The 22,648-nt window shown below is 44.6% G+C and overlaps 1 protein-coding gene across 1 annotated transcript in view; it reads right to left on the bottom strand.

Moving 5' to 3' along the window:
* LOC129699391 (zinc finger C2HC domain-containing protein 1B-like) overlaps window positions 1-22,509 on the bottom strand; it is a 31,291-nt gene extending 8,782 nt beyond the window's left edge. The window contains exons 1-3 of the mRNA XM_055639115.1: window positions 21,146-22,509; window positions 10,477-10,532; window positions 8,040-8,159 (exon numbers count right to left, since the gene is read on the bottom strand). Coding sequence (XP_055495090.1) covers window positions 8,040-8,159; window positions 10,477-10,532; window positions 21,146-21,158 — 189 coding nt within the window. The 5' untranslated portion in view covers window positions 21,159-22,509. The remainder of the gene's footprint in view (window positions 1-8,039; window positions 8,160-10,476; window positions 10,533-21,145) is intronic.
* Window positions 22,510-22,648: the final 139 nt, after the last annotated feature.

The raw sequence follows: 22,648 nt of genomic DNA, 5'->3' as shown, positions 1-22,648 counted from the left end.
CATTCAATATGACATGGCTGATCACCCAGAATCAGTATCCCGTTCCTACTTTCTCCCCATATCCTTTGATTCCGTTAGCCCTAAGAGTTGGATCCAACTGTCTTTTGAATACATCCAGTGAATTGGCCTCCACTGCCTTCTGTGGCAGAGAATTCCACAGATTCACAACTCTCTGGGTGAAAACGTTTTTCCTCATCTCAGTCCTAAATGGCCTACCCCTCATTCTTAAACTGCCCCCTCGTTCTGGACTCTCACAACATCAGGAACATTTTCTGGCATCTAGCCTGTCCAACCCCTTAAGAATGTTATATGTTTCTATAAGATCCCCTCTCGTCTAAATTCCAGTGAATGTAAGCAGTCGATCCATCCATCCACTAGAGAGCAGCCATCCCCAGCAATTTTGACCATGTCAGAAAATGCACAAAACAAAAAATCATTCAACATGATATTCACCATAATCCCATAGTAATTGGAATGAATGATATCAAGAGCACATAAGACCGTGAAGGAAGTGCAATTACTAAAAGTGAAAAGAGAAAGAAAACTAGTTCATGAATGTAGGCAAGTACATCCGACTTTTTAAATTGGAAAATTGTTCATATGTAGGGGTGTCTGCAAGTTGAGTGCTCATAATCCAGAGATGGCCTGTAAATAGTTGATGTGACAAGGACTCAGAGCTATACAAAATGGAAACAGGCCCATACCAACCAAGTTAGCAATCTGGATGGTCCCGTTTGCAAATATTTGGTCTATATTCCTCCAACCTCTTTCTATCCATACATCTATCCAAAGGTCTATTGAAAGTCGTAACTGTATCAGGTTCTATAACTTCCTCTGCAGCACGTTCCAAATACAGAATACCATCCGAGTGAAAAGGTTGCCTTGATATCCCTTTAAAAAGGTTTCCCCTCTCATTTTAAGCCTAAGCCTTCTAATGTTAGAATCCTCTAGGGAAAAGACCGAGAGTTCACTTCACGCCCCTCGTGAATTTGTAGACTTTAATAAAGTCCCCCCTCCCCCTCTTCACCCTCCCGCTCTCCAAAGTAAAAATTCCCAGCTTATCCAGCCTCTCCCTATAACTGAAGCACACAAGTCCAAGGAACATCATGGTGAATCTCTTCTACACCATTTCCAACTTAATGACATATTTCCTTTTGTTGGGCATCCAGAACTGCACACAGCACTTCAACGTTATTTGTGCATGTCGGCACAATGACGTCGGGAAGAAGAGGAAAGACATTCTGCAGCGTGACTTCAGAGAGCTCGGAAGAAGGCTGAAAAGCAGGACCTCCAGGGTGGTTATCTCCGGTTTACTTCCAGTTCCTCGTTATGGTGAGGGCAGGAACAGGGAGATAGCGGATCTGAATGTGTGGCTGAGGAGCTGGTGCTGGGGGCAGGGATTTGGATTCTTAGACTACTGGGATCAGTTTTGCAGTAAGGGTGAAATGTACAAAAGGGATGGGTTGCACCTTAGCAGGTGGGGGACCAAAATTCTGGCAGGCAGGTTTGCCACTGCTACATGGGTGAGTTTAATCTAAATAGTGGGGGGGGGGGGGGGGGGGGGGGGGGGGGGGGGGGGGGGAGGAGACAAATAGGAAATACAAGGATGGAGTTAAAAGGAAAGAGAATATAGGAAAAGTTAAGAAAGAAACCAGAATTAGCATGGCAGAAAGCTCACGAAGGGATAAGAGATATGGCCAAGTGAAATAGGAATTGATGTGAAAGGCGAGGTGAATAATGGATTAAAAATATCATATATGAATCCACGAAGTATAAGGAATAAAGTGGATGAGCTTGAGGCTCAGTTAGAAATTGGCATGTATGCTTTTGTAGGAATTACAGAAACATGGCTGCAAGAGGACCAGGGCTGGGAAATTAATATTCATGTGTATGTGTCCTATCGAAAAGACATACAGGTGGGCAGAGGGGGTGGGGTCGCTCTGTTGGTAAGGAATGAAATTCAGTCCCTTGCAAGGGGTGACATAGAATCAGGAGATGTAGAGTCAGTATGGATAGAACTGAGGAATTGTAAGCGTAAAAAGACCCCAATGGGTTATCTACAGGCCCCCAAACAGTAGCCTGGATATAGGGTGTAAGTTGAATCAAGAGTTAAAATTGGAATGTCGCAAAGGTAATGTTACGGTGGTTATGGAAGATTTCAACATACAGGTAGCCTGGGAAAATCAGGTTGACACTAGACCCCAAGAAAGGAAGATGGATTCTTAGAGCAGCTTGTACTGGAGCCTACCAGGAAGTAGGCAATTCTGGATTTAGTGTTGTGTAATGAACCGGATTTGATAAGGGAACTTGTGGCAAAGGAGACTAAAAAGCCATTAAGAAGTAGCAACCATAATATGATGTTTTAATCTACAATTTGAGAGGGGGAAGGGAAAGTCGGAAGTTAATGACTAGCTGAAGTCTGAATAAGTCCCGAGCCGAAACATCACCTGTTCATGTTCTCAAAAATACTACCTACGCTGCTGAGTTACTCCAGCACTTTGTGCCTTTTTTGTAAACCAGCACCTGCAGTTCCTTGTGTCTCCTTAATTTACAAGCTCCTTCGTCTTGCTGATGTTGTCGTCGTGACACCGTGTTACTAAGCTCTCTATCTCCTTCCTGTACTCCGTCTTGTCATTATTTGAGATTCGGCACACTATGGTGGTGTCATCTGCAAACTTGTAAATGGATTTATAGCAGAATTTGGACACACTGTTGGGAATGTAAGGAAGTATAGTAAGGGTCTGAGAACGCATCCTTTGGGGCACCAGTGTTCAGAACTATCATGGAGAATGCGTTGGCGCCTATCCTCACTGATTGTGGTCTGTGGGTCAGAAAGTCAAGGATCCAGTGGCAGTGGTGGGTGCTGAATCCTAGATCCTGTAATTTGGGGATTTGGAGTTTGATTTGGTCTTGAGCAGAGTTATAGTCAATAAATAAGAGTCTGACATTGGTGTCTTTGTTGTCTAGAAGTTCCAGCAATGAGTATAGGGCAACTTTTGTTTTGCTTGACAGAAATTTATTTAGTCCCCTCTGAAAGATTTTTTTGGACTGGCCTTTTCAAGCAACTTGATTTGGATCACAGAAACTTTTGAGATCTTGGAGTTTCTCACTATAATCATGACTCTCTACATCAACTGATAGACATTAAATTTGATCGCAATGTAGAAAAGTAGAACAGATGTGCCAAGGAATTGAACAGGCATAGAAGGCTATGGACCAAGTGCTGAAAGATGGAATTAATACACTGCTTAGTATGTGTGAATGCACTGTTTCCATGATGTATGACTATATGAAGATTAGGCAATTCAACCCTCCGAGCCTTCTATGGAATTCAATGTGATCGGGTTCAGCTATCATCACAATATCATCCCCCAGCTCTCCCCTCATATTCTTTGATGCTCTTTGTGCCTGGAAATCACTCTCTCACACCTTCTTAAATATATTCAGTGAATATCCTTCTCAGCTCTCTGTGGCATAGAATTCCACAGGTTCACCATCCTATAGATGTAGATATTTCTCATCTCAGTCCCAACTATCATGCCCCATAACCTCTTATTGTAGGACAATCCCCAATCTCCCCAGCCAGGAGAAACATCTTCCCCACATCCTGCCCATCAAGCCCTTTTAGTATATTATATGTGTCCAGAAAATTCCCTTTCATTCTTCTAAATTCTAGTCAATCCAATTCTCCTCATACTACCATCAAAGGAATCAGTCTAGTGAACCTTCCTTTAATTTAGCTTAGTTTAGAGATAGAGCATGGAAACAGGCCTTTTGGCCCACCAAGTCCACGATGAGCACTGATGCCCGTACACGAACACTATCCTACGCACTAGGAACAATTTACCTTTTTTTTTAAACCAAAGCCAATTAACCTTCAAATCTGTGCATCTTTGGGGTGTGAGAGGAGCACCCAAACGATCATGGGGAAAACGTACAAACACTATACAGACAGCACCCGCAGTCAGGATTGAACTTGGGTCTTTTGTACCGCAAGGCAGCAACTCCACCGCCACACCACCGTACCGTACTTTCTTAGCAAAGGTAATAGGATATTACTTAATAAATCAATTGGAGGTATTTTTGCGATTAATAGATTAGTTAAGGGAACATTATTTATTAGATATTAAGAAGGCTTTGTTAAGATCCAGATAAGTGTGCAAAGTTAGAAATGCCTGGGATTTTTTTTTGAGGTACTAAAGACTGCAGATACTTGAACTTTGAGCAAAAAATAAACTGCTGGAGGAACTCAGTGGGTCAGGCAGCATCTGTGGAGGGATATTACTTTTCAGGTTTGTAACCTTCACACTGAAGGGGCTAGGTAGACGTAGAAAAAATGTGCAGGAGCATGCCATTTGGCCCTTCGAGCCAGCAACACCATTCAATATTCTCATGGCTGATCATCTAAAATCAGTACCCCGTTCCTGCTTTTTACCCATATCCCTTGATTCCATTAGCTCGAAGAGCTAAATCTAACTTTCTCTTGAAAACATCCAGTGAATTAGGCTCCACTGCCTTCTGTGGCAGAGAATTCCATGAATGCACAACTCTGGGTGAAAAAGTATTTCCTCATCTCAGTCCTAAATGGCCTACCCCTTATTCTTAAACTGTGGCCCCTGGTTCTGGAGTCCCCCAACTACGGGAACATTTTTCTTGCATCTACCCTATCCAATCCTCTAAGAAGTTTATATGTTTCTATAAGATCCACTTCTAAATTCCAGCAACTACAAGCCCAGATGACCCATTCTTTCATCATTTGCATCAGTCACACCATCCCAGGAATTAACCTGGTGAACCTACACTGCACTCCCTCAATAGCAAGAATGTCCTTCCTCAATTAGGAGACCAAAATTGCACACAATATTCCAGCTGCGGTCTCACCAGGGCCCTGTACGACTGCAGTAGAACCTCCTTGCTCCTAAACTCAAATCCTCTCGCAGTGAAGGCCAACATGCCATTAGCTTTCTTCACTGCCTGCTGTACCTGCATGTTTACTTTCAGTGACTGATGTACAAGCACACACAAGTCTCATTGCACATCCCCTTCTCCTAATCTGACACCTTTCAGATAATAATCAGCCTTCCTGTTCTTGCCACCAAAGTGGATAACCACACATTTATCCACATCACCCAACTTATCCAGGTCACCCTGCAGCCTCATAGCATCCTCCTCGCAAGTCACTCTGCAGCCACATAGCATCCTCCTCGCCCAGCTTTGTGTCATCTGCAAACTGAGAGATGCTACATTTAATTCCAAACCATTAATATATATTGTAAACAACAGGGGTCCCAGCACCGAGTCTTGCAGCACCCCACTAGTCACTGCCTGCCATTCTGAAAAGGACCCGTTAATTCGTACTCTTCGCTTCCTGTCTGCCGACCAGTTCTCTATCCATGTCAATAGCCTACCCCCAATACCATGTGCTCTAATTTTGCACACTAATTTCTTGTGTGGGACCTTGTCAGAGGTTTTTTGAAAGTCCAGATACACCACATCCACTGACTCTCCCTTATCCATTCTACTTGTTACATCCACAAAAAAAAGATTAGTCAAGCAGATGGAGTTTAATGCTGATAAGTGTGAGGTGCTACATCTTGGCAGGACAAATCAAAATAGGATGTACATGGTAAATGGTAGGGAATTGAAGAATGCAGGTGAACAGAGGGATCTGGGAATAACTGTGCACAGTTCCCTGAAAGTGGAATCTCATGTAGATAGGGTAGTAAAGAAAGCTTTTGGTGTGCTGGCCCTTTATAAATCAGAGCATTGAGTATAGAAGTTGGGATGTAATGTTAAAATTGTACAAGGCATTGGTGAGGCCAATTCTGGAGTATGGTGTACAATTTTGGTCGCCTAATTATAGGAAGGATGTCAACAAAATAGAGAGAGTACAGAGGAGATTTACTAGAATGTTGCCTGGGTTTCAGCAACTAAGTTACAGAGAAAGGTTGAACAAGTTAGGGCTTTATTCTTTGGAGCGCAGAAGGTTAAGGGGGGACTTGATAGAGGTCTTTAAAATGATGAGAGGGATAGACAGAGTTGACGTGGATAAGCTTTTCCCACTGAGAGTAGGGAAGATTCAAACAAGGGGACATGACTTGAGAATTAAGGGACAGAAGTTTAGGGGTAACATGAGGGGGAACTTCTTTACTCAGAGAGTGGTGGCTGTGTGGAATGAGCTTCCAGTGAAGGTGGTGAAGGCAGGTTCGTTTTTATCATTTAAAAATAAATTGGATAGTTATATGGATGGGAAAGGAATGGAGGGGTATGATCTGAGCACAGGTATATGGGACTAGGGGAGTATACGTGTTCGGCACGGACTAGAAGGGTCGAGATGGCCTGCTTCCGTGCTGTAATTGTTATATGGTTATAAGCATGATTTCCCCTTCATAAATCCATGGTGACTGATCGATCCAGTCACTGCTTTCCAAATGCACTTCTATAACATCTTTAATAATTGATTCCAGCATCTTCCCCACAACCCATGTAAGGCTAACTGGTCTATAATTCACTGTTTTCTCTCTTCCTTCTTTCTTAAAAAGTGGAGTTACACTGGCTACCCTCCAGTCTACAGGAACTGATCCAGTCGAGAGAACACTGGAAAATGATCACCAACGCATCCACAAGTCTAGGGCCACCTCCTTGAGTACTCTGGGATGCAGACCATCAGGCCCTGGGGATTTATCTGCCTTCAGTCCCAACAGTTTACCTAACACCATTTTCTGACTAATGTGGATTCCCTTCAGTTCCTCCCTCCCACTAGATCCTTAGTCCCCTTGTATTTCCAGGAGATTGTTTGTGTCTTCCTCAGTGAAGACAGAACCAAAGTAGTAATTTAAGTGTTCTGCCATTCCCTTGTTTCCCATTGTAAATTCACCTGTCTCTGACTGTAAGGGACCTACATTCGTCTTCACTAATCGGTTCCTTATTACATACTTAAATAAACTTTTACAGTCAGTTTTTATATTCCCCGCAAGCTTTCTTTCATGCTCTTTTTTCCCCCTTCTTAATTAACCCCTTTGTCCTCCTCTGTGGAGTTCTAAATTTCTCCCAGTCCTCTGGTTTGCAGCTTCTTCTGGCCAATTTATATGCCTTGTCCTGGGATTATTCACTATCCTTGACTTCCCTCGTCAGCCACGGTTTAGCCGCCTTCCCAGTTTTATTTTTTCGCCAGACAGGAATGAACAATTTCTGGAATTCATCCATGCGGTCTTTAAATCTTTGCCATTGCATCTCAACTGCCAAACCTTTAAGTATAATTTGCCCGTCTATCCTAGCCAATTCCCATCTCATACCTTCACATGATGCCCAGTTTTGAGCTGTTGGATCTATTCCATCGTGCTGAGTCTATCCCACTCTGTTCTGCCATACAACACGATGGAGGGTGTCCTTGGTGTGAAGATGGGATTTCATCTCAGCAAGACTGTAGGGTGAGGATGCCAAAGATCTGATGGTATTATTTTGAAGAGGAGGTAAGTTTTTCGTGTTCACCAAGTCAATATTTACACCATGAAAATTTGCAACGTTTGTGTGTGAGGTCATGCTGCAACGTTGCCAACATTATAATAGTTACATCATTGGATACGAAATGCTATTTGACGTGTCCTTGTCTACAGAAATTCAAGTCTTTCCAATACAGAGAAAACCTGAATGGATACTGGATGTGATCATGAGAGAGTTAGATTTAGCTCTAAGGGCTAAGGGAATCAAGGGATATGGGGAAAAGCCTGAACGGGGGTACTGATTTTGGATGATCAGCCATGATTATATTGAATGGCGGTGCTGGATCGAAAGGCTGAATGGCCTACTCCTGCACCTATTCAAAAAATAATTTTAAAAAAATACAGGAAGGAAATGCAAGGCACCTCCTCCCATTCCCCCGTTCTGTCTACCGTCTTGTCCCCTGCAACCTCCTCCACTATTCTGGCCAACCAACACCCTCAGGTCTTTGAACCCAACACTAGAGCTAAGAGGGAGCTGCAGGGGGTTACTGAGGCACCCTCAGGGTCTCTCCCCTGGTGATCAGAGGTCTGTACTACCTTTCCAACTGATGCACCTCTCGTTGGCCCGATGTCAGTCCCCTCAGCTCTCTGCTTGTACGAATTGAACACTCGTTTCTTCTTCCTGTTGATTTTGGTACAGATAGGTTCATGTCTTGCCTGTAAATAAGGACAACCTGTGAGTTTTATAGCAGTTAACAACTATTCCCACTCCAAGTCCTCCCATTCCACGCCACTCTTGCACTGTGTTAGACTAAATTCTAGAGATATAGCATGGAAACAGGTCATTCAGCCCATCAAATCCACACCAACCAGTGATCACATAACACAATAGCACTATCCTAAGCTCTAAGGTCATTTTTACAATTTAAGGAATCCAATTAACCTATAAATCTGTATGTCTTCAGAGGGTGGGAAACCGGACCACCCAGAGAAAACCAACACATTCATAGGATCGAACCTGGGTCTCTGGCGCTGTAAGGCAGCATCTCTGCCGCTGCGCCACTGTGCCAATTGCCAACTTTGCTTGCGTATATGTTATGAAGCTTTGTTATGCGATTCAACCCTCTACCCCGTCACCACTGGTTACCTGACACTACCAGCCCCTTTTCCCCCCCATCTCTTCCCCGACATTATTTCCTGATTGAATGAGACTAAAGAATCAACTAAACAACTTACTCTCCTATCGCCAATCCTTTCACAAATGATAAATGGAAGAGCTCAAAGACAATGAAAACAGCAACAAATATCTTGATATTGACTCCACAGCCACTCTGGAGCTTAATTTTCAAATATTGGACTTTCCAAGACATCAGTGCTGACCAGGATGGTGTGATAACATGAATTTTACAGTGCCACTAAAAAACGGATCACCAGATTATTTTCACATTGCTGGGAGCTTGCTCGTTTCCCACATTACACTTCTTCCAAATTACTTCAATGAACATTAAAAAATGCAGCAGTGGGCCACACGGCCACTCAGCACCTCCCTGCCATCTGCTCCCAGTCATCAGTACTTCTTGTATGCCAGTTCCCCAGACACCTCAATTCCCCTTTCTTCAAAGAATGAACTACTTCCTTTTTAAGAAGCCCCAATGATGTAGCTTGAACACTTCTCCAGAGTAGCAGATTCCAGAGATTCACCATCCTCGTGAGAAATTCCTGTGCACATCAGTTTTAAACAAACATTCTCTGACCCTATCAATGGCTGTAAAACACTTTGGCACAAAGATTAAATCACGTGGGGAAGAAACACCTCCGGAGCCAGACAAGGAAGCCAGAGAGCTGAATCATTAGAATTACTAAAGTGTTGTGGCACAGTTGGAGGCCATTTGGCCAATGAAGCCTGTATTGACGGTACACAAAAATGCTGGAGAAACTCAGCGGGTACAGCAGCATCTATGGAGCGAAGGAAATAGGCGACGTTTCGGGCCAAAACCCTTCTTCAGCCTGTATTGACTCCTGGTAGAGCAATCTTGTCTGATCCATTCTCTAGTCCTCCCAGGCTGTTGGACAACTTCAATTTGAAGACAAAAATTAATTTGGTCAGAAGATCATAACTACTTCCTAAGTGAAAAAAACTTGGCTCATCCCCCTTGTACCTTTTCCCCCATTAGTATCCCGGGGTTATGCTAAATTTTAGGTCAACGGGAACATCTTCTCTCCCTATAAACCAGTCCTGTTTGTGTCCAAATCTCTTTGCACTTTCTTTACTCCAAGGGAAATCCCAGCTTCTCGGCAAATATTGGAGCTGAAATTTATCGTCACTGGACTTTTGCAGCACCCCGTGTAGAACCATCATATGGTGCTGTGATGACAAGAATTGGAAGCAATCATCCTATCAACTAAACCCTTAAATGGGTTCAAGAGACAGGTTTAACAACTCCTTTATTTTCTATGAGATTATTCGATTATTTAGAACCAGGAGAGGAAGGGATGTCAATACTGTTTGTTGCACTCTTTCAATATGGTATCACTGTCCAATCAGGTCACGGTAATAGCAGGGGCCTCCGAGCAACCCTGCCCTTCACATTGAGGAGGCTCTGATACCAAGAGTAAGAAGTTTGATTGTCGATACCAAGTTTGTTTGATTGGAAGATGCAGCAGGGAAACAGGCCCTTAGACCCAAGCCAACCATCGAGCACCCATTCAAATTAGTTCGATGTTATCCCAGTTTCTCATCCCAAAACACTGGGGCAATTTGCAGAGGCCAATTAACCTACAAGCCAACATGTCTTTGAAATGTGTGAGGAAACCGGAGCACCCAGATGAAACCCACGCTGTCACAGGGAGAACATGCAAACTCCGCACAACAACACCCCAGGTCAAGACCTGGGTCTCTGTCACAGCAGCAAGATACAGCATGGAAATGTGTGGTGGGAGTCCTTTCTCACACAAACACCCCTGCTAGCCTAGACCAGCCCCTAGAGACACCGGCAATGAAAGGAGTGAGTAAATGAATCTTACAGGAGCTTACCAGACTGTCGGGTTCAAAGTTCCTTCCACAATTTTTGCATGCCACAAGGTTCGGATCTACACTCAAGAAAAGAAAGAACCAATTACATTTCATTCTACATGTCTTGTTACTGCACTTGCAGAGGCGTGACTTGGAAAGATGGATTCAAATCTCAGTTTGGAAAAATTGCTATGAGGAAATTCAAGTTTCACCCTATCCCGTAACAATAAAAAAACAATGTCAACACCGTGTTTAAGATTCCTGTGGGAAACCCATGTTCATTTTAGTTTCTAGACAGTCTGGAAACAGGCTCTTTACACCACTAAGTCCATGCTGATCATCAATCACCTGTTCATACAAATTCTGTTATCCCTCTTTCACATTCACTCCCAACACACCAGGGCAATTTACAGAGATCAATTGACCAATGAACCCACGTGACTTTGGGGTGTGGAGGAAACCAGAACACCCAGAGGAAACCCATGCAGTCACAAGGAGGAAGTATAAACTCCACACAGAGAGCATCCGATATAAGCATCAAACCAGAGTCCCTGGTGCTGTGAGGCAGCAGCTCCACCAGACTTGCCACCAATCCACCCAATAATAGTCTTTGGAGAAGGAAGCCTGCGGTCCTTACGGCTGGGTCTTAATGTGACACCAGTCCCACAACAAAGGAGCAGTTCACCTGCCTTTGTAGAATCTTACTGCATGTAAACAGGCCCATTGGCCCACCATGTCCAAGCTGATCATCAAGATCTCCCTATATTTTACATTTTCCAGCATTTGGCCCATAACCATCTAAATAGTTCTTAGAGTCTCTGCCCCCAGCAACATTCCCCTTTCCTGAAGCTGTTCCAGATTCTAACCATGCTTTGTGTAAACAGATTTTCTCTCCAACCATTCCTAAATTGTTTATGTCCCACGTTAAACCTATGCCTTTTTGTTATGGACTTGATTGCTAAGTTTCTCAATCTCAAGTTCCCCCAACGCTATATTCCACCACTCACCCATAGCCCCCAACTGCGCAGGCGTGGCTGGCGGGTTCCCGTTGTGACTCCAGAGATCCCCATTATGATGCGAGTCACGGCAACCCTCCCCCAACTGCACCTTGCCATCCATATTCCTACCCCTATCCTCCTCCATTCACCCTCATCCCCCAGCACTCTCTCCCCTCCCTCTTCTTTCCCCTCTCCTCCTCCTGCCCCCACTCCCTCCCTCTCCTTTCCCCTAACCTTAGTCCCTCTCTTCCTCCATAACTCCTCTCCCCTCCTTACCCCTCTCCTCTCCCTCTATCTCCCTGCTCCCCCATTCCTCACCTCCTCCATCCCACTCCCCCACTAAACACAATGTTTAAATAACATTAAAGAACAATCCTTGCCCTCTCCTCCTCCCTCACTCTCCTTACAAACAATGTAACAAATCTCTCATTGCACTGTGGAGTCCTGTCAGTTGTTAACATTGTAGCAGGCAGGGCAAGTGGAAAAGTGGTTTGAAAAGTGATTTTTGTAACGTTTAAATGTCAATAACTTGTAAACTATAACATCAAACTTGCTACAGCACATCACAGGACAATGGTAGTAAGGTGGGCCAAATATTGTAGCGCTATCGTGTACCGTTTTTGCAGTTTCGGGATCTCACGCACACGCAGACACGCACGCAAACAAACAAACAAGACGAGTTTTAATAATATCTAAATAGATACCATTAATGGTAAATAATGGTAACCTCCTGTGCCCTGTGCCACATTCTGTGCCCTGGTGTTAATTACGGTTCTTCTACCCAGAGTCTGGGTCAGTGAAACATTGAGTCAAGCACTGGAATCCAAATCCTTTTATTCAACACCAGTGGGTCAACTACTGCTCCACTCACTCAAGCCCAACAGTCTTGTGCAGACAGAACAGAAGGAGAGACACCATCCCACCGAACGGATCATCTGTTATACCCCTAAACGGAGGCGGGGACACAAAAGGCTTGAAAATGAAATGGGGTGGCCATCCCTACATGCCAATCACTTCTTACAGATATTAGATCACATTAAGAGGCACTTGCTTTGCTTACTTAGAAATGACATATACAAAAGACCTTTTAACACACATACTATGTATAAACACAAAATCCTCCACCCAATCACAGACCTGGGTTTAGCATCTGTTTAACAGAAACCTAGACTTAACGGCACCTGGGGAACTAGAACAGGAACAGAAACAGTTTGGAGCTTCTTTAGAAATCCTGACTTGATGGCAACATTTAATTACATAGACCTCCTGCACCTGCTGTCCCTTTGTCACCTCAGCAAACCCTGACCTTTTTCACAGAAGCCTGCCATCTCCAAAGTACCCAAACCCCTGCATTATCTACACTGGCTAATAAGGAAATATTCCAAATGCCTTCTTAACTACCTTATTTATCTGTGCCACTGTCTGTTTCTCTAAACCTCCTGTTTCTACCATTCATTTGATACGTTTTCATTTTTGTAATCATCCCAACACATATCTCACACTAACCAGGATTAAATTCTTCCTGCCATAGATCTGCCCTTTTAACCAACTCATCTGTATCAGTATCATTCTGTAACCAATAATGACCCCCTGTCAGCAGCGCCACCAGTATTCATGTCGTCTGTGAACTTATGCCCCCGTCCCACTTAGGAAACCTGAACGGAAACCTCTGGAGACTTTGCGCCCCACCCAAGGTTTCTGTGAGGTTCCCGGAGGTTTTGACCACTCTCCCTAATGGTGGAAAGTGGTTTCCGTGTAGTCGAGGCTTCTTCTATGTTCCTGCGATTTTATTTTTTTTTAAAACAAAAAACGGCATAGACTAAAAATAGGTTGCCGTTTGGTCAAAGCCAGTGGAGTGGGGTTGCTATTTACTTAAAGGCAGTCGAAGGCAATCTCCTTCACTGACCGGCCATTTTGATTGGCTCATTGGAGTTTTCAGCAAAGATCCTGTAGGATCTTTGGTTTTCAGGACCTAGAAAATCCGCCGGAAGGTAAAATGCCCGCTAACTTTATTAAACTTCTTAAAACTGTCTCCACTCCTTCTCCCCACCCCCTTCTCTCCCCTTCACTCCCCTTCTCTCTCCCCTTCACCCCCTCCTACCTGCACTCTCTAAAGGACTTACCGTGCTCTGTGGCAGCCGTTTACCTTCCTCTTCATCGCGCAGACAGCATTCCTCCGCTGTCCCTGGCCCCCACCTTTGCGATGTGTGCATGTGCGTGTGTGTGTGCGTGGTCGGTAGCAAATATCCTGTAGGATCTTTGGTCAGTAGATGCAGCTCATGCTTCGGTCGAGGCTTTCCAGGCAAGTGACCAAAACCTCTGGCGACTCATGGAAACCGTGGGTGGGGCGCATGGTCTCCAGAGGTTTCCGTTCAGGTTTCCTAAGTGGGACAGGGGCATTACTGATCATACCCACTAAATGATGTATAATAAACAGCAACTGTCCCAGCAGTGATCCCTGCAGCACAGCACTAGTTACAGACAATGCTTAATCATCACAACTGCCTCCTATCACCAAACTAATTTGCCAGCTTTCCTTAGATCCCACAGGTTCTTTCAACGTGGGAATTAGTCAAAGGCCTTTCTGGTCCGTGGTTACATTAACCACGCTACCCTGACCGATTGATTTCGATACCTCTTCAAAAACGTCATCCAGACAAATTAGTTGCTTTCTCCCCTTAACAAAGCAACATTACCTCTCAATGTTCACTCTCCAAGTGCAGATGATCCTGGCCCGGAGAAGTTTTTCCAATAATTTCCCCTGCCCACTTTGAGGACACTAAAGGCAGGATAGTAAACCATTGCCTTGCAATTAAAGCCATACACTAAGAATGAATGGAGGGAGACTAAACACAAAACATTCTTGACCAAGCATTTAAAGGAAAATCTAATATGGAAAGACCATTCACCCCCTCAAATTGATCCCCACTCTGGCAGGAGAATGCCTCCAATAATACTATCTCCCCATTCCAAACAGTGACCAAGGGTGAAATGATTAAGAAATCCCTTTCTTAATTCCATCCTTATTGCATTATCATGGGTCAGTAGTTTGGGTTTAATCTTGTATTTGGCCTTAAAATAATAATAAACTTTATTTCGAACATTACATAAAAATACATTGCATATAAAAACACCATAAAATACATATAAAATCTTAATGTACCATATAATTATTAAACTCTGATCTTGGATGTGTGTGTGTGTGTGTGTGTGTGCGTGTGTGTAATCACATCTTCTCGAAAAAAACGACGCGGTTACGGTAAAGAGGTTTTACATATTCCGGTAGTGATCCCCCTCCCCCGCCCCTTTTTATTTCTCCACATTACTGAAAATGTTTAAAAATACTTTGAATTAAAAATGGTTTTTACTGTTAAAAATCATTCCTCACAGCTTCCAACACATTTTGATACAAAGTTGCAAGACTGGAACATTGGCAGCAACACTCAGAACCTTTCAGCTCAATGGCTTCTTACAGCAAGTGCACCCAACATTTGCAACAATGTTGCCATCATAGCTCCTGGCAGGACAGGAGGGGGTGGGTCAAATGGTATTACAATTGGGGATTGGCATTTCATTTTTTAACTCCAGTGCTAGGGAGGCTCACGAGCTATGATCTTTGCTGAGCAGTGCTGGAATCTTAATGCCTGAAATTATTTAGGCTGTGGTAGTGGGGGTTGCAATTGGATTGTGGCAATTAGCATAGCCAAAATGTTCCCTTTTCTTCCCCCACTTCCCACCATCCATGCCCAATTCCTCATTGGATACAAGACCCCCAAACATTCATAAGTTCCTTGCAAATGGGTAGATTAGCAGTGCAGATTGTTGCGAAAATGATCTCATTTCTATTAGGATTCAAGAGGAGTTACACAGCTGAACCTCAGAAGTTCTGGATGTCATGGCTCCCGCTGACCTCAGATACCTGTCTGTGCGGAGAGTTTGCCCACGTTCTCTACTTAACCCATGCCAGGTTTTCCCGTTGAACCCGGTAATTTGCGTTATTATTAGCTACATGTGCTATTGAGAAGGTCCACATAGAAGGACAAATAAATCTTGGCGAAATATGGTTTAATTTTAGTGAAATCATATTGTATATGCGTTAATCAACCACTGTACACATTACAACAGGTCGCTAGCCAAAGAGAAAAGCAAGCCAGATGTGTTTAAACAGAATAAAAACGTTACAGCTACCGAAAAAGTGCGATCATGATGACTTAGCCATTAGCAAGTTAATAGTCTGAGTATTATGTTATTTTGAACATGATGAAACCAAAAAGTTTTCCCCCCCCCACCCGCCCCCAACGGGGGTGGAAGAGCAGCAAAGTTGGAAGGGTGGCTGATAACAATAAATGAAACATGAACAAACCTCTACACAACTTAATTGAATAACCTTGAGCATTAAACAATCAAACACAATTAAATCTTTACATGACTTCGAAAAAGTAGCGAAGAAGTGATTGTGACTTGATTATTATGCCACTTCCCCCCCACCTTCACTATCCCCTCGGGTCTTACCCCCCAGTCTCCGCTAGCCTCATCAAGTTAATACACAAACGTTAAAGTCGAATTTACATGACGTAGTAGTATATATAGAAACGAGGATACCACAGTATATAGATACTATAGTAATAGTATAGGATGAGCATATAGAGACAATATACAGCACATAAGAGTAATATATATTAGTACAAACAGTAGGACATATACACGACATACTAGGATGTAATAGACTAAGAGGGATAGGTATATATATACGGTATACATATATATGTACATAATAATTATATAAATTATATACATAAATATATAATACATATACTACAGTATATAGTATACACAAAGCATAATATAAATATACACAACTTATAATATACATACACACAACACACACACACATCATACATACACGTGTATGATGCTCATATAAACTAAAAATGTAAGGTTATTACAGGCCCTTCATAAATTCTAATACGCTTGCTGGAAAATATTGGTTTTCGCCACTTAAAATTGAGGTAATGTTTGTGGCCGGGTAAACCGAGGCGGGCAGATCGATGTTGAGGAAGGAGGGGCGGCCATCAGGGAGATCAGACCAGCAACCACTATTACACTGCCTTACTGACGTGCTGCCCGGCAAGCTCCGAAGAGTGGCGGATTTAGCGCGAGCAACCGCTATTGCATGGCCGGCGGGAGTGAAGCTGAGCTTGGCAGTGGCTCGGTGATTTTGCGGCTCAGACCGAGATTGTGTTGTTTTTTGGTTCCGGACAGCGGAATCAGACGACACCGCAGCGCATATTCTGACAAGCTAGTGCCTGCCCCAGCCAGCCAACGAGTGGTGCTTTCTGGACACAGCCGCAACCGGTCAGTAGATGGTGTGTGGGATGCCGTTGGGCGGACCGTGAATGCTACTAAACAGCGTCCGGACGAAGGTCGTGGCCTTATCCACTCCCGGTCTCGTTCGCTACGTCTCTCGGAGAGCTGCCGCGGCTAGTAGCACGTCACGACCCATTGAGTCCCAATACTGCTTTACTACGACTACTTGCCTAAACTGGATGTACCACTGCGGATGAACTGCCATGCCGTAAGTACTGACCATTGTTTCCAGCCTTAGCCTGGCCCGGTGTAAAACCCGCCCAATCGGCCAACCATGGTCAATTATCTATGAGCCGCTTGCCTAAATAATTATGCCCGAAATTGCGGATAAGCCAGCATAGAGATGACATTTATGCATACTTCAGGAACTTCCAAATAAGTGAGGAGAAATGACAAGGGTAAATAGAAGCTGAGTGAGGCTGATAGCGGACAACAACACGCAAAACGCTAGCTCTGGCGAACATTGAACCATTTGATACTCAGCATGCATTCATCAACTCGGTAGGCATTATTATTGTCGTTTTTGTCTTGATTCGCTTGTGCGCTATCTAAAAGTGTTACAGACAAGTGATAAATATCTGCCTGTGCGCTTAAAATCTTTAAATCGTTTTTTTTTATTGTTGACCATGGTACTAAAGTGTGGTTTTTATATACCACAACAGAATAACGCCATATGCACCGTCCCCGCAAATTGTGACAGGCCAGATTGGGATCAATCTTCGTGCAGAATCTTTCTTGATATGCATAGCCACAAGGAATCAACGGAAAAGAACACAAATATAGTCTTTACGTGTTGAGTGCAAATGCCAATTGAGCCAACTACGTATAAATTCATAATATTTTCAATTTCGACAGTTTGCGGCTTTTTTTTAACACGGTTAGCTTGACGCAGGTCGTTTCATGTATTAACAACATCTACCGATAGCCTGCTGATGTCGATACCGGATGAGATTGAGCCGGACTCCGTGACCTGGTCAAGCCCACTATAAGCCCGATGACCATTAATACGTGACAACCCCCTCTATACTATCTGGCGGAGCGGCAGCAAAAATTTCGGTCCGAGTCAGACCTGGCGCGCATACAGCAGTCCGGCGGCAGGCTGGCAGTGAGAAGCGCTTCCAGCCGTCATGGCGGCTCGCTAGGCGACCTGCGCGAACTGCAGCCTAATTCTTAGGTGGGAATGGAGCATGATCTAGCGCGAACTGAGCACCAAGCCAAGTCCGGGGCACGTGGAGTGCATGATGCCCGGACTAGGCCCGATAAAACCAAACCCTTGATACTTAGACCATCCTTATATTCTTTTAATTTTAGCAAGCTTAACATTGCGGAAGGCGTATTCATTGCCTGGGACAATAAGGGTAATTTGATAGAACTGTGCAAGTGTCTTATCCCCATGCTCTCTGATCAGACAAGCGTAGTGAACTCACCCCCCCCCCCCCTTGCAATTTTCAGTTTTGCTTGGAAATTTACCCATTAGAAACGCCAGAATTAGCAGATGTCGCGTTGATTGGTTTTGCACAATAGCATAATGATTGCTTATTGAAATTTGAGGATCCGCTCAACAAGTCTTGATAACAGTTGCAAGCAGCCTGCTTCCTGCACTCCAGTGGAATGTATGCTTGTCACACTTGTTGTATCTTATGCCTATATGAGGGAAAGAGCACGGAGAAGGAGAAATGACGGGGGTGACGGGGTGCCCATAGTACCAGAGGGTCCTTGCATTTATTGTTGGCCTGACTTTCCCAACGGAGCATAAGAAAGTAGACGAGGCGAGTACGTCCGAGTAGATCAGGCGATTTATCCTGCCCCTCTCAAAGATACATACAGCGTGATGAGAGGTCCTGACATAGTTGGCACTTTAGGCATGAGGAATATAAAATTTTCTGGGAAAAACTGATGAAAAGTGGGGGAGAATAAAAAAGGGGTCAGTTACAGTGTAAATGGGTGTGGCTTGTAATAGATTGACCTGCGTGGGCTGCAAGTGGCCGCGTTTACTATGTGCAGCAGAACTCCAACTCAGAAAGCATGGTTTTTCACCTGATACCAGGGACACCTGAACTCACGTGTTCACGCGGCGGACGAGGGGGGGACGTGCTATCGCCTACCAGAAGCATTGCCCTTGCCGCTGCACTGGATACATACAAAATAAATCAGCTCTCAGGCTAGGACTTCTTAAATAAGGACTCAATGAGAGAGAGACCTCATCCCCTGTACGTCCTGCCGGTTTAATATACACATGCACTTAAACCAGAATGCCACAGCTACTACTTTTGAGGAGTGAACGAGATAGAGGAATGAATAGCAGAAATGACAACTGCCATGCTTACCTACGACATGTCAGAGGAATATCAGGTGTTTTTTGACAGAGATGACAAAACATTCTGCGAACTTGTCCAGTGATGCGCATGCCTGGGAACTCACTACCTGAGATTGGAGGTGGCGGCGGTTGGAATTGAGGTGATGCGCCAGCTTGCACAGAAGCCTACTTGCACATGCAGGCCAAATGGCTATTGGAGCTTGAGAAGCGTAAGTGCCATGGAAGAAAACAGGCAAGATTATACCTGAACCCAGCCCACCACTGGACGTCCGTGATAAGGACAGGCCTCAACATAGCGGTTCATGGTGGACAAACGTATTGAGTATGCGAGGGGCCCATAGCAGGACAAGGAGATCTTGCGGAAAAAATCTCAAAACATTAAATTGAACAAAGCATAAATAAATTAGCGAAGCATAGACTGCGTATGACAGAGGGAGGATAGCAGCAGAGAAAGGAGATGCAGACGCATTAGATTCTTAAGCAAGCACGAACACAATTGCTGTTGGAACTTAATAAGACAGGTAGCATCCGCGGAGGGATATAGGCAGACGACATGCGGGTCAGGACATTTCTTCAGCACGAGGACGGAGAATGGTGTAAACAGTCATCAGGTCAGCAGCAGAGATTGCTTGAGGAAATCAGGTAAGTTGGGGCAAGAATGTAAAGTGATTTGAAAAACAGGTTGACTATCTTCAGGTTGAATGTGATCCATCATAGAACAGGTCAGACAGGAACAGGCATTTCTGCCCGGTGTTTATACTAAATGTGGTTCCAAATTAAACTAATTCCTGCTGCGTATACAATGCAATCCATCTTCTTACAGCCCTGCATATTCATGTGCCTATTTAAATTACTCTTAAATACTATTATCTTATGTTTCCACCACCACCCCTTACAGCACATTCCAGGTATCTAGCACTCTGTGTAAAAACCTGCCTCACACGTCTTCAACCTTAAAGCTATAGAAACATAGAAACATAGAAATTAGGTGCAGGAGTAGGCCATTCGGCCCTTCGAGCCTGCACCGCCATTTAATATGATCATGGCTGATCATCCAACTCAGTATCCCGTACCTGCCTTTTCTCCATACCCTCTGATCCCCTTGGCCACAAGGGCCACATCTAACTCCCTCTTTAATATAGCCAATGAACTGGCCTCAACTACCCTCTGTGGCAGAGAGTCTGCCTTCTAGTTTGGGATATTGTCCACCCTGGAGAAAAAAAAAACTGTCTACGGTCTTTCATAACTTTATAAACTTCTATCAGGTCTCCCCTCAGCTTCTGACACACCAAATAAAACAATCCTAGATTGTCAAACCTTTCCTTGCAGCTAACCCCCTTTAATCCAGGCAGCTTCCTGGTGAATCTATTCTATACCCCATTAGGGTGGGAATCAGTGGTCAGTGGGACAGCAATGACGACTGAACAAGACCTAGGATGTTAAGCTCTGGAATTCCCTCCACAACCTAGCAGTTTAAATATCAGATTCCCTTCTACAAGGGGCCCTATGAAAAAGGACTATTATCCTCAGAATTTCTGCATTCTAATCCCATTCTTCCCTCTACATCCTCGATTAATGTCCATGGGGGGGGGGGGGGGGGGGGGGGGTGGGGGGGGGGGGGGGGGGGGGGGGGGGGGGGGGGGGGGGGGGGGGGGGGGGGGGGGGGGGGGGGGGGGGGGGGGGGGGGGGGCTATATAATCCTTCACCCTTTCAAAAGTTCACCAAAGCTGCTAAAGCTTGCTAAACCTTTGCAGAAGATATATGAAGAATGGCCATTGTGATGTTGATAATGCGATGACATCATCACACATCTGAGGCTGTTACAAGAACAATGAGCCCCAAGACCCAGTTTGCTCGTAACCTTTATTCCTGGCATGGGTGGCTGTCGTTTATTGTCCTCTCTCTCTCTCTGTGTAATCCTGCAGTTGTACCATTTCTTATCTATCATATTCTTTTTGAATGGTGCCGGCAGAAGGTTTGAAGGGTTATCGTTTGCCCAGCTACTTACTCGAAGCATTCATTTTCCACCTCCTGCTTGAAGCTTGGCCTCTAAACCAGGTATTACGGATCTGCTGATAGATGAGCAACCAAACACCCTTCACCCCTCATATGTCAGACTGCACAGTCCTCTGTAGCAACTGTTGCTAGGGTTGACAAAGGAAGCCATTTCCCTCCCCTTTTCTTCCATTGTTTCCTTTCACGGCCTTCAGTGAACTTTGTTGCATAATTATTTATTTGAAACCATTTTTTGTGGAGCCAAAAATTATTCCCACACCTGGGAGAAAAGGGGCAAATGAGGAAGATTTAATTGTTACTTCATCTTGAACAAGAGAATGCCTGACATAATACCAAATAATCAGACTGGTGATAGACACAAAGTGCTGGAGTAACTCAGCGGGTCAGGCAGCTTCTCTGGCAAAAAGGATGGATGATGCTTCAGGTTGGGACCCTTCTTCAGACCAGTCAAAGACTGGTTAGAGAGGACAATATTGTCAAGGCCACATCACTGACAGCTTGGAAGTTGTCTAAGATAAAGAAACTCCCTGCTTAAATCCTATCACCAGTTCTCAAAAACAATGGAACTGGCAGCAAAGAGGAATTTGGCTAGCACAGATCAGCCATGTATCTCCTAAACCAGGAGTCAGCAACCTAAGGTCTCCGAAATCATCCCGCCCGCAGGCGTATTTTTTTGCCCCATAGTCATCCGGCCGGCAGACTTCTTTCATCTCCGGTACCTCCCAGGCCCGAGACGCCCGGGCGCGGTGACGCAAGGATGCATGCGCTGGCGGCCGCAATTGCCGAGTGCCCGAGCGCCGAGCTCTGGCTGTACCGCATCCTGCGCAAAGCCGCCGGCAAGGCCACGCACCTTCTGTGTCTGGGCTTCACTGTCGGGATCGGGGTTAACAATAGGCTGAGGACGAGTGAGTATGAGTATTTGACCCACCGCCTTCAGGACAGAGCCAAGGCAATGGACTGTAGGTACACCGTGTTCGTGAGCATCCGTAACTAGGGGCCAGTGTTCCGGGTGGCGTCCTCGAAGGGGCGGGATCCATGTGAACACATGATTTGATGCCTGCCATCCGGGGTGGGATGGGGGCGGGATTCTTGTGTACACACGTGGTACATGTGGCCCGCCATCTGTTCACAGACATACGTCCTAGCCCCTATGCAGAACAAAGTTACCGACCCCTGTCCTAAACATTCCTGTTCGGTGGAATGTTTGCTAAAGTCCTTGTTCTACCTCAAACAAGATAGCAAGAGATGCCAGAAGCCTTAAAAAGTGAGACATCACCCCAAGCAGTGTTGTACTCCCTCAATGCTGCAGTGAAGCACAAGACTAGACCATGCGCACAGAGGTTCACCAACCAGCAAACCCTGGGCAAGGATCTTCTACTCAAATGTTCCACTTCCAAAAGATCAACCACATCTGATATCCTGACTTCGCAATGCAACACAAATAACAGCAGTGTCCCACAACTCATTTTACAAAATACATTTTATAACATACAAA

The sequence above is a fragment of the Leucoraja erinacea genome, chromosome 8, assembly GCF_028641065.1.
Source record: "Leucoraja erinacea ecotype New England chromosome 8, Leri_hhj_1, whole genome shotgun sequence".
Taxonomy (NCBI): domain Eukaryota; kingdom Metazoa; phylum Chordata; class Chondrichthyes; order Rajiformes; family Rajidae; genus Leucoraja; species Leucoraja erinaceus.
The sequence above is the reverse complement of the archived record's forward strand: the minus strand, read 5'-3'. Positions and strand labels throughout refer to the sequence as shown.